Source organism: Pyrgilauda ruficollis, unplaced genomic scaffold, assembly GCF_017590135.1.
Source record: "Pyrgilauda ruficollis isolate IOZ18807 unplaced genomic scaffold, ASM1759013v1 scaffold21, whole genome shotgun sequence".
In the NCBI taxonomy this organism is placed as follows: Eukaryota; Metazoa; Chordata; class Aves; order Passeriformes; family Passeridae; genus Pyrgilauda; species Pyrgilauda ruficollis.
In genome coordinates, this window is record NW_024520318.1 from 8,737,616 (window position 1) to 8,748,985 (window position 11,370).

Consider the following 11,370-nt stretch of genomic DNA (forward strand, 5'->3'; position numbering starts at 1 on the left):
TGAACACTCAAGGCCAATTTTTCAGAAATCACATGTAGCAATCTCATCTTCTAATTGCATCTTTAGTCTGTACTACACTTGTTTTTGCCTGTGTAAACTGTGTGTACTGGCAGGCAAATTTGAATTTACAACCACATTTAAATAATGCTTGCGACTAAAATGCCTGGAATATTTTACCTATTGTAAGTACTTATCATATATCCAATCTAACCTGTGGTAAATACAGACTCTATACTATTGTAACTGTATTTTATGTAACTGTGTAGTCTAACCTATATGTAACATTCTTAATCTGAATTAAGTCATTGTAAGGCAAATCACTAAGTATGTTTTTAAAGTTCCAAGGCAGATGAAACTGAATTTCACTCGTCCCATGCCAAGTGGTGAGCAAGGGCTCTCACCTGGTGTCACTCCAATCGAGTTCTCCCAACAGACACCAGCAGTTCCCTGACACAAGCTTCAGGAAAAATACCTTGAGTGCAAGTGATTCCACGTTCTGGTACTGAGGCTTGCTGAAACCAGAGAGATGTGCTTTTGGTCAGAGATCAGTTTGATACATCTCAGTATGGCAAACACATGGGGGGCAGGAAAAGGGCAGGCACTGATGAAGAGGGAGGGACAGAGGGAGGGAAAAGGAGCTGAGACTTTGTGGAACTCAGTTTGCAGACAAAACTGGTGGAACAAGAAGCAAGATTACTTTTTCCCAGTTCCAGTACCTCCTTTTTGACAGAGACAGCCATAAATCAGCTGGCAAATTAGCTCAGAAATGCTAACAATAACTCAAGGTTTTGTAGTCCTGATCATTTTTTTGTTAATTGTTGAGTTTTTCAGGCTGCAAAAAGCTTGCAAGCAATTCCCTCCTGGACCAACTCCTCTCCCATTACTTGGAAACTTGGTGCACTTGAACTTTCAGTTTCATCGGGATCTTCTGATGGAGGTATTTCTTTTAGTATGCTCTTAATTGGTTATTTTTAGCCACAGCTTAAAAAATTGTGATTAATTGAAGGTTTTAAGTCTGTGAAAGTTACAGACAAGGTGTGGACATATAAAGATCAATTGATTCCTACATTTGAGTCACCTTCTTTTGTCTTCTTCATGAGGAAGTTAATGCCCTTAAGAATCAAGTCAACTCGTGGACAGAGTTTATGACTTGTTATTAAAGTCAGAGAATATCAATAATCTAAAAGATGCTTCTGCACTGCTAAGTGTGAAGCTGTATTCACTATAGTGATAGCTCTATCTGCTATCCCTACATGATACTTTTTAAAACTTTAGGCATTGCCTAATTTGATCACTAAGTGGGTAATATGGTGCATGTATGCTTGTAGTACAGGAGGGGCATTTACTCTCCATCTTCCTACAGCTCCTGAAAACTGTTTGTTGTTAGTGACAGCTGCAGTAATTCCTCTAATGGTTTGCAGGTGAGCTCTGGTTTGGGTGGATGACTGAGAGCACACATGGGCCAGCGAGTGCAGAGCAGACAGGCTGTGATGATCTAGCAGGGAGAGGAAAGCCCCAGTCTGAAAAAATATGAGGAGAAGCAAGTGTCTGGTGTGATCAATTGGACTGAATTTTTGTGGCACTTTAGACGCTGTCTGTCACCTTTTCTGTATCATTGTGGGTGTGCTTGTACAAAGCTTTTTTCATGCATGATTGGAGTTCCTCTGCCACACACCCATCCCTGCTTGGATACCTCTGCTGTGTCCAATGGACTCAAATGCAGCCCACTGGCTGTTGGTTAATTTCTGTGTCCAGGTCCTCTTCTGGAACACACAGATGGTGCAGGTTTTATCAGCTTATTTCATTTTGCAAAGGCAGGACTTGCTGGAAGCACAGAGCCCCAGGGTGGTGCAGTGTGGCTCTTCAATCAACAAGGTACAAAATGTTAGGGTTGGAGGCAATGCAACATAAAGTACAGCAACAAAAAGTACAAAGTTTTCTTTATTTTGCTGCAGAATGTGCTTTGAAAAGAAAATAACTTCCCCCAGGGGTAAATAAAATCGGCTGCTGAAAGCCTTATTCTCAGCAAAACAACTGCTTCTAGCTACAATTATATGCATGGGGATGATGTTTTCAGCACAAAACTGTCCACTGGGCTGGTGAATAGCAGGTGCAGTTTGAGATCTATATATGGGGCTTCATCTGTTCTTTTTCTGGCACCTTTTCCACTTACAGCTGGCAAAAACTCATGGTAACATGTACACTCTGTGGTTTGGGTGGGTCCCAGTGGTTATACTGAATGGATTTCAAGCAGTGAAGGATGGCATGACCACACACCCTGAAGATGTTTCTGGCAGGCTGGTATCACCTTTCTTCAGAGCATTGGCCAAAGGAAAAGGTGAGATTTTGCTGCCATTAATAGTGTAAAGGAATGTTGACTTGAAAACTGCTCTGCCTTGTTAGACTCTGCCATCCCATTCAGAATGATCTTCCATCAGATACTGTTCAAGTCCTCCACTGGCTTTTTGAGAATATCTTACTGTTTGCCATGGTGCCTTTTGCACTGAGCTTTCCTAGCCTAGGAAACACTCCACATTGTTTCTATGTGACTTTTTTGCTGTATTCAAGATATTTGTGATCCAACCCAGAACCCAGCAATCTTGCCTTTATCACAGACTAATCCCTTGTGGTACCCATGATTTTGCTGTACATCACATGAATGCAGTGCTTGTTTGGTAACTGCATATATTATGGTTGCCAAACACTTTCCATCATGATTAGGAGACCTATAAATCCCTACTTCAGAATTCACATTTCTGTACTTACAGACACCCCCACACATTTTGTGAATACCTTCTCACACTTGTGAGAGTGCATCCAATACAGGAAAACCCACTTCTCCTTAGAGTATTCCAGCAGTTTGCAGTATTTTTTTCCTCTCCCTGCAGTTGCTAGACCAAAGCAGACACAGATTGTTTAAAGCTGGTTGAAGCCTCACCTCCTCAGAAGCTGTTCAGGGCTCTTCAGGTGACCAGGAGTGCAATCTAAATGGAGTGTTATCTCTTCCAGGGTAGAAACAGAGCCCAAATGTCACTTATCTTTCACCTTCATCACCTCAACCTACAACCATCACATTAATTGATCTATGTCATCACAAACATACCCTGCCCTGAACTCTACTCTGTGGAAATTCCTCCAGTTATTCCTGTCTTGAGTGTGATTACTTGAGTATGGCTAAAGCAGATTTCCTAAAAAGGCATCTTAAGGTGTTTCAGAGTTTCTTAAGACATCAAGAAATGGCACAGTCAGAAAATTCTTAGATTGCTCTTTTCAATGATTAATGACATTCAATATTAAGAGCATGTGGTCTAGTTATAGTTTGGGTATGTTTGGCTATGATTTTTTGTTACCAATAATTTCAACTCAAGATACTTGTATTCCCTGATTTATTCCATGTACTTTCTAATATATATTTAAATGAATGGTTCCATGTCTGTGGCAAATATTAACGTGCCAGGGAACACCCTCAGGTATTATTCTTGCAAGTGGTCGCTCCTGGAAGCAGCAGAGACGTTTTGGAATAATGACTCTACGCAATTTGGGAATGGGGAAAAAAGGCCTGGAGCATCGAGTGCAAGAGGAGGCCTCTCACCTGGTGGAGTTTTTTGTGAACCTCAAAGGTATTTTACCTGCTAAGAAATCAGGTGCTTTTCAGTCTGAAATGGATCCATATCTTCAGTATGCAAACTCACCTACCCCTTCTAAGGGATGTATCCAAACTTACCAAAGCACAAGAGCAGATAGGGCCTAGAATCACAAATATTTCCTTCTTATATAGCTTTTCATACATCGAGTGAAGCTGGAAACTTCTGAAATTCCACCTCCACGGGTGGATACTTTGTCTGTGACATACTGTACAATGACACAGTGCTGCTGAACTGCACAGCCAAACCATTCTCAGGCTGCCTGCCGTGGGTAACTGAACAGTATTGCAGAGCTTAGTAATTTCCTTAAATTTCAATGACACTGGGTGCCCTGCATATTTTAATGTCTACCTGGCTAAGGAACTATTGGCTAAGTAACTGCTGGCAAGAGAAACAAAGCAGGAGGTGGGAGGGAACTTCAGTGGATTACCAGGTTAATCCTAGAGCCTGTGACAGGATGATTTCTATCCAAATCACTTTTTATGAATATCTGTTCCATAGCTTTAGAAGAAATCATCAGAGAGAGATATGATTTACTGCTCCCAGCTGAGACTGTAATAGTTTCATTATATTTACTTTGCAGTTCCTCTCTATTATTCTTCTTAAACCTTCCCACATTCCTCCAGGTTTTCCGTGTAATTATTTTTTTACATTTTTGAACATGTCTGTCACTGACTTCCCTTAGTTCATGTCCAGTGGCACTACTTCCTTCTCACATTCTCTCCTCACAGCTGAAGACAGCAGACTTGATGTGATACTCTAGAACAGTTCACAGCTGCACAACATTATTTCACAGGAAGGGCTGTGAAATTGTTTTAGTGCTATGAAGAAACTGTTTAACAGTGTTCTCTATTTTAAGACGATTTTTTATTCTCCTTAGTTCATGTTAGTGCCACATCTCTGTCTTAATTCACACTCCAGCTGGATAAAGAGAACATTTTATTAAATCTTTAATAACACCAAGCCCTCTCTGTATAAGGATAATCTGAAAAAAACACTGAGAGTGAATTCCAATTACTGTGTTTGCAGGAAGACCTGTGGATCCTTCTTTCCCTCTTTTCCATTCTATTTCAAACGTAATTTGTGCTGTGGTTTTTGGATATCACTTCTCTGATGAGGACAAAACCTTCCATGAACTGATCCATGCTACAGAGAAAATATTCAGGTTTGCAGGCAGCTTTGTTCATCAGGTGAGTAAATCATATGCTGATTTTTTTCTGAAATAGGTAGAAAGTGAAAGAGCAGATACAAAAATGGGTCTTCACTAAATATAGAGCAACAGGCAAATGTAGGCTGGGAGCTAAGAAGTGTCCTTGGGGAGGGACCTTATGACAGCATCCTTGGTTTTAAGGCCATTTTTAAGAACTCTCTTGGTTTTTTGCAAGCTTAAGGGCTTTAAGACCTTTAGTATTTCTGAAACTATTAACAGAAACCTCTAAATTTAGAGACTAGAGTTGGTAATATATTTGAATTCTGCAGTGCTGCTCCTCCCACTTCTATTTACTTCTCTCCTTCAAAAATATATATAATTGGATAAATTCTTCTGCTTTTTATCACTCTGCAAATCACATGCTGAAAATTTTCTTTTTTCCCCTACCTCACAAATGACAAAATATTTATTATTAATCTATTCCTTACTGTGTTATAGCTCACTATTCACACATTGCAAAAACAACAGATAAATTTTCTGACACAAGTTCTGTCAGAGATTTTTCTGTAGCTCCTTCCCACAAAACACCATAAAGACCAACTTTGCACTTGAAGCATCCTGCAGTGCATTTGAGGTATTGTTTATAAACTAGACTTTGTGGTTTAGACCCTTAAAGAGGGACAAGCTGTGTGTTATGGGGAATGTGGATGGCATAGCTAATTTGATTGGCATTTGAGTTTTATAGAAAAGGCAAACTGAAATGCTGATGTGGCAGCAAAGCTATTCATCAAATCTGTCATATGAGACTAGCACTATACAAATTTCCTATAGTTAAAAATACAAAAGTAGATTAAATGTGTGGGTGACCAAAACCAGGAGACCTTAACATACAGAGGAGGTTCAGGATATCCTGCTGCAAGAGCTTTTAGGCACTGTGGATTGGAGTTATGAGAATGGAAAGAAATTGTTGTAGTATAAAATGAAATTACAAAGCATTCTAGGAAGTAATGAGATTAATAAGATTAATTATTCTAAGCTCACTTATTATGAGTTTAGAACATTTCAGTGCAAAGGTTAAGAGGAAAGGGATTGGTGTAAACTAACAGATAACAGGAGGAAAAAGGCAAACAGGATCTTAGGGTATTTCCACCACTATTTCCTTTTAGATCAAGTGAAGTGTTACAGCGGGTTCTGAAGCGTAATAATCTGTGAGACATATTCTAGGGTCTTGGACATCTTTTGTTGTGATTCTGAAGGGAAACAAAGCTGGAGATGTGGTAATGAAGGAACTACAAACTGTCACTTAAAATTAGAGAGACTTTGCTTGTCAGGTCTGAAAGAACAAGGAGAGGAGATAGAACTGCTCTCTGCTGGGCAGGGTGGAATGGCAGATGCTGCACAGACAGAACTATCCAAGACAGAGGACAGTACTTAGAGCTGACAAATGTGTGTGTAAATACACACAGCAGGCTGAGGATGCAATATTGTTAACCATGAGAGCAATTATTGTTCCTTAACAGTCCTGAAGACTCTGACTAGGAAAACTAAATTAGCCCTCATCAAAGAGTGATACCCAGACCATAATTCCTTTTGTGAGCTCCAAAAATTCCAGCAGTTACTTGAGGCTGCAGACCTGTTAATCTTAGAAGCCCCATGGTATCCAGAAAGGATGTCCTTACATTTTTGAGTGTGTGGGAGCAGGGGTCTCCAGCTGTGCAGGAGTGAGGTCATATAGTGATCTTCATTAGCCAAGTAAACTTAGAGGCATGAGCAGAGTGTTGTCAGAATTGCCTTGATCCCTGGAATTGTGTCAAATTTCTATTAAAGCTTTTCCACGTGATGGCAAAAGTGTGCTCAAAGCAATGCTGATTTGTTTATTCCACTATCAACACTTTTGGGCAGGACAATTCAGCCCTCTGGTGTGCCTGAAAACAGCTTTGCCAGTGACAGAGAATCCATGGTGCCTCTTGTGTGTCACTCCTGCAGATGTACGAAATCCTGCCCTGGCTGCTGCGTCGCCTCCCTGGGTCTCATAAGAACGTGTTGGCTTGCTATGACGTCCTGAGTTCTTTTGCAAGGAAAGAGATCAGGAGACATGTAGAGAGAGGGATACCAGCTGAACCACAGGATTTCATTGACTTTTACCTGGCTGAGATTGAGAAAGTAAGTGTTCATTCTGGCTGATCATGCTGTTATGAAGTATAAGGTCAAACAGACCATTAAATCGCTCAGTGTGACCCTTCCACTACAGCTTCTTACATTTCATAAGCTCCTTAACATGAATACAACATCTGGCACTTACTAACTCACAAATCTCAGAAAGGCATCCAGTTTTGTATCTTGGTAACATGAATGAATTACCATCAGGTATGATGGGGGGTGAACCCATGAGCTCTTATCTGCTTTCCATAAATATCCATGAGTATACTTCAGTCCTGTAATAAACATGAGACAGTTTATTCCTGTAGGCTACATAACTTTGGTAGACTACCTCATCTTCTACAGCAAGGCTCATGTTTACACTGGGATTAAATACACATGCAGAAATCACTGCCCTGAAATAGCAGGAATGCTTCTTAGGGATCCAGTGTGTGTGCTCCAACACTGGCTGCCCTTGTGCCCCATAACTGTCTGGTTTCTCCTTTGGCAGGCAGTCATTATCCCTCTGTTACCTCTAATTTTCCCACTGTTTGGGGCATGGCTGGCTTGGCCCCTATATTCAAATTGGACAGCCAAAAAAACAATTTCATAAACAATGCCATAATCAGCATTAATCTTCTTCCCTGCCCAGGCTATTATTTTCCATAGTAGAAAATGACTGAGCCAGAGAGGCTCTGCCAAGAGCACTTTGGTTTCTGCTTCAAACTTTTCAGGAGGTAGAAGAAGCATTTCTTTCCTAGGTAGATGAAGTTTATGTAGTTTCTACCTCTGTCATAAGCTTTCAGCTAGTCAGGCTGCTGTGTCCTCACAGCGCTGGCTCATGGGCTCTGAAAGGAGCTGATACATCATCTTGCACTTAGTATCTGAGTGAGTATGACAAGATTTACTAAAATAAGCATTTTAGAGGAAAAGATGCAGCTTTCTCTGGTGTCAGTGGTGCAATTTATTGCCATTTGTTTGTTTGAAAATGTTTTTGCCTAACATATTTTCTCTACTTGTATTTTTATTTTACTCCCTTATTATTTAGAAGAAAATACATGGGTACCTCTTACCTATCAGTTCACCTTTATCCTGAACTGAGAAAAGAAATTACTCTCAAAATGATCTGTTGAAATCCTTTTATTCAGATACGTTTTCCTTTGGCATTTGCTGGCACCATCAGATACCAAGGCCAAGGAGTGACATGTTGTAGGGCACTTGCTTATAAGTGCACTCTAGGCCAACTGCAAACTTGTAGTGTGCTTTGAAGTTTTAGTGATTAAGTCCTCAAGCATAGAATTGCCTTTTTTTGATGAAAGAATAATCCACCTCATGAAAGACAGCAACGCAGACTTACTGTGCTTATTTGGGAAACTACTAAACTCTTAGTATGCATCAAAAACTGTAATTTTGACTATTCTTCATTCACATGACAGCTGTGGAAGTCTCACAGCTCTCACACAGACAGCATACAGGATAACCAAATTTTTATGCTTTAACTTCAACTTTTATCACCATCTACAGTCTAAAGAGGGAGCAAAGCCCAAGTATGATGAAGAGAATTTGGTATATGTCATAAATGATCTTTTCCTTGGTGGATCAGAGACCTCAAGCACTACATTGTACTGGGGACTGCTCTATATGGTGGTGAATCCAGACATCCAAGGTGAGAGTGGTGGGGGTTTTCTGTTTATTTTTATTATCCTACACTAAACTTAGGCATTAAATAATACTAAATCACAGGGTATAAACCTAATGTACAATATTGAAATAATACATTTTTCTGTTGCTCCAAGAAAAGTGACCACCTAAAGTATTTTATGCGTTTTTCTCCTCTGAAGTGATGAATATTTGTCCACAGCAAAAGTGCAGAAGGAGCTGGATGCTGTTCTGGGTCCTTCCCAGTTAATTTGTTATGAGGATCGGAGAAAGCTGCCCTACACAAACGCTGTGGTTCATGAGATTCAGCGCTTCAGCAACATTGTCTTTGTTGGTGTCCCCAGACTGTGTGTGAGGAACACAACTCTACTGGGATTCCCTGTCAAAAAGGTACAGAAACACTTTCAGCTTCTGTTCTTTCTTCAGCAGAGAGGCATTTCAGTTCTGTAACCAGTTTTCCATCTATAAACTACTCTCCATTAAACTCAGGAATGTGGTGCCTGGGGAAGAGTTACTATCTGTGGCACCAGGAATGAAAGAAGTCTTTTACTTAGCATGAAGGTGCTCACACAGCTGATAAGGTCTCTGCCAGGGACACCTCAAGTTCCTGCCCATCAAAACTGTAGAAACCAGCCCTGCTTGGCAGGGGATGGACTGAGAGGAGAACCTGGATTGCCAAAGCACTGGTTAAGACATCCCTGCCCAGCTTGGCACTTGCCCAAATGCCAACAAGCAACAGTTTTATCCATCAGGCTTAAACTGACGGGTGACAGGCACTAGTAGTAGGAACTGAAGCAAGTTTCTTCTTTGCAGGGCACCATTGTTATACCAAATATAGCATCTGTTCTGTATGACCCTGAGCAGTGGGAGACACCTCGACAATTCAACCCTGACCATTTTCTGGATAAAGAAGGAAACTTTATACCTCGAGAAGCTTTCTTACCATTCTCAGCAGGTAAATGCATTGACAGTTTGAACTGACCCAGCAGATGAGATGATGAATGCACAAGTATGAGATCATGGTATTTCCTCAGATAACATCTTCTGTCTCTGCTGTTTGCTGCTTTAGAAGAACATTCCCGGCTTGTTTCTGCCAAAGGAGAGGCTTCTGTGCTGTCAGACCCCAAAGTGTTCATAGGACACTGGTGGGAATCCCACTGAAACTCCCAAACCTCTCAGGCTGGCTGCATGCTGCAGTCATATACAAGTTTTGTCTGTGTTCTTTACACCTAGCTATTTTCCTGAACAGTAATTTGTCCTGTGTGTATTGGAGTTATTGCAATCCCTTTTAAAGAAACAAGGTGAAAGAAAAGCAGAAGGCATAGTGGTAAACACAGGATTACGTTCTTGCACACAGAACTGAAAATCCAGTAGCAAAAGAAGGAAACAAGAAAACAATGCACAGACAGTAATTAGCAGTAAAGCTCCTGCTGACAGTTTTTAGTTTGTTGATGGTCACTTAAATGTCCACACAGAAGTGGTTTCTTAATTCAAATCGCTTTTTCTTTCCTTATATTGGTATGCTACCTGTAAATGTGTCTGTAATATTCACCTTTTCTGCTCACACCATTGGTGCCAAGGAATGGGAATCCTGGGAAATGAACAGTAGGCCTCACGCTTTGCCTATAAAGTGACCAAGCCTCTGTTCAACTGCAAATGCTACTACTAAGTAATTTTGCTCTGCTGATGTTAACTCACTAAAGCATATGCAAACAGCTGGCAGATTTTTTGTGTGTGGTCCTGAAGTTCAACATCTTCCGTAAAAGCAAAATAGTTTTTTTTCTGTCAGGTCAGAAAGAAATTATGTTGGCACCTCATGGGTTTTCATTGACATTTTCATTTTGTGTCTCCTAACCTAGGACATTGGATGGGATCTTTTTGAAAGGGAATACACATAGCTTTAATTCTGTGGCTTTCATGTTGTTCTCCTTGAACAAAAAACCAAAACCCACCTCTGCTTTCAACAAGAATGAACTGAGTGATTATGAAACTGAAAAATTCCTAGACACTCACTGTCCTCTCCTGTTCCCTCTGCAGGGCACCGGGTGTGTTTGGGGGAGCACTTAGCCAGGACCGAGCTGTTCATTTTCTTTGCCAGCCTGCTGCGGGCGTTCACCTTCCGCCTGCCCGAGGGAGTGACCACGGTCAGCACGGAGCCCGTCATGGGGGGCACTCTGCAGCCCCACCCCTACAGGCTCTGTGCCATCCCACGCTAGGCTGCAGCAGCCACAGGCCAGCACGGCACAGCCACCTTCCCCTCCATCATCCGTAATAATACAGTTTAGGTTTTGAAATCAGGTTGCAGGCGTCTGTTCCAGGCAAATGTGTGCAGCTGGGTGTGTTACTTTTTGAATCACTGTGATTGCTTCAGCTAAAATGAGTTCATGTCACAGAACTGCAGAAGGGCTGCTTTGTTTTATATGTGCAGGATAGCAGGAGTGTGTGAATCCAGAAAGCCTAAAATATTTAATTTTGATAGATATGAAAGAGCTGCCTAACATATGGTGCTCAGCTCTGCTAAGTTACGGTACAGGAAAGCACTGGCAAGTTGTCTGCCACCCAGATCCTGTGCTGATGTTTTTCTTGTGCTTTTCTTTCTCTTTCATGATGGGCCTCTCATGGGTAGCAATATTAGTGCCACAGCCATAAGCAGGACAAATGCCAAACTCCAGAGAAGCTATTTACCCTGGCAAGAAGAAAGAGCAGACACTGGAGACAAAGACAGCCTTGTGTAAAAGTTGGTAGATTCTGCATCCATCCAGAAATTAAAAGCAAGGG

General features: G+C 41.2%; 1 protein-coding gene across 1 annotated transcript; it reads left to right on the forward strand.

Moving 5' to 3' along the window:
• The first annotated feature begins 766 nt into the window (after positions 1 to 766).
• LOC121353728 (cytochrome P450 2J4-like) lies at positions 767 to 10,808 on the forward strand. Its single transcript, XM_041467826.1, has 9 exons — positions 767 to 937; positions 2,176 to 2,338; positions 3,471 to 3,620; positions 4,674 to 4,834; positions 6,781 to 6,957; positions 8,458 to 8,599; positions 8,795 to 8,982; positions 9,406 to 9,547; positions 10,630 to 10,808. Exons 1-9 carry the CDS (start codon positions 767 to 769, stop codon positions 10,806 to 10,808), a joined length of 1,473 nt encoding a protein of 490 aa, XP_041323760.1.
• Positions 10,809 to 11,370: the final 562 nt, after the last annotated feature.

What these genes read in the sequence shown, in the direction of transcription:
- LOC121353728 (XM_041467826.1), top strand. Translation starts at nt 767, where the DNA reads ATGCTAACAATAACTCAAGGTTTTGTAGTCCTGATCATTTTTTTGTTA. An exon ending in AGCATTGGCCAAAGGAAAAG is followed by an intron (nt 2,339 to 3,470) that starts GTGAGATTTTGC and finishes GAACACCCTCAG; the next exon opens with GTATTATTCTTGCAAGTGGT. An exon ending in ACCTGGCTGAGATTGAGAAA is followed by an intron (nt 6,958 to 8,457) that starts GTAAGTGTTCAT and finishes CACCATCTACAG; the next exon opens with TCTAAAGAGGGAGCAAAGCC.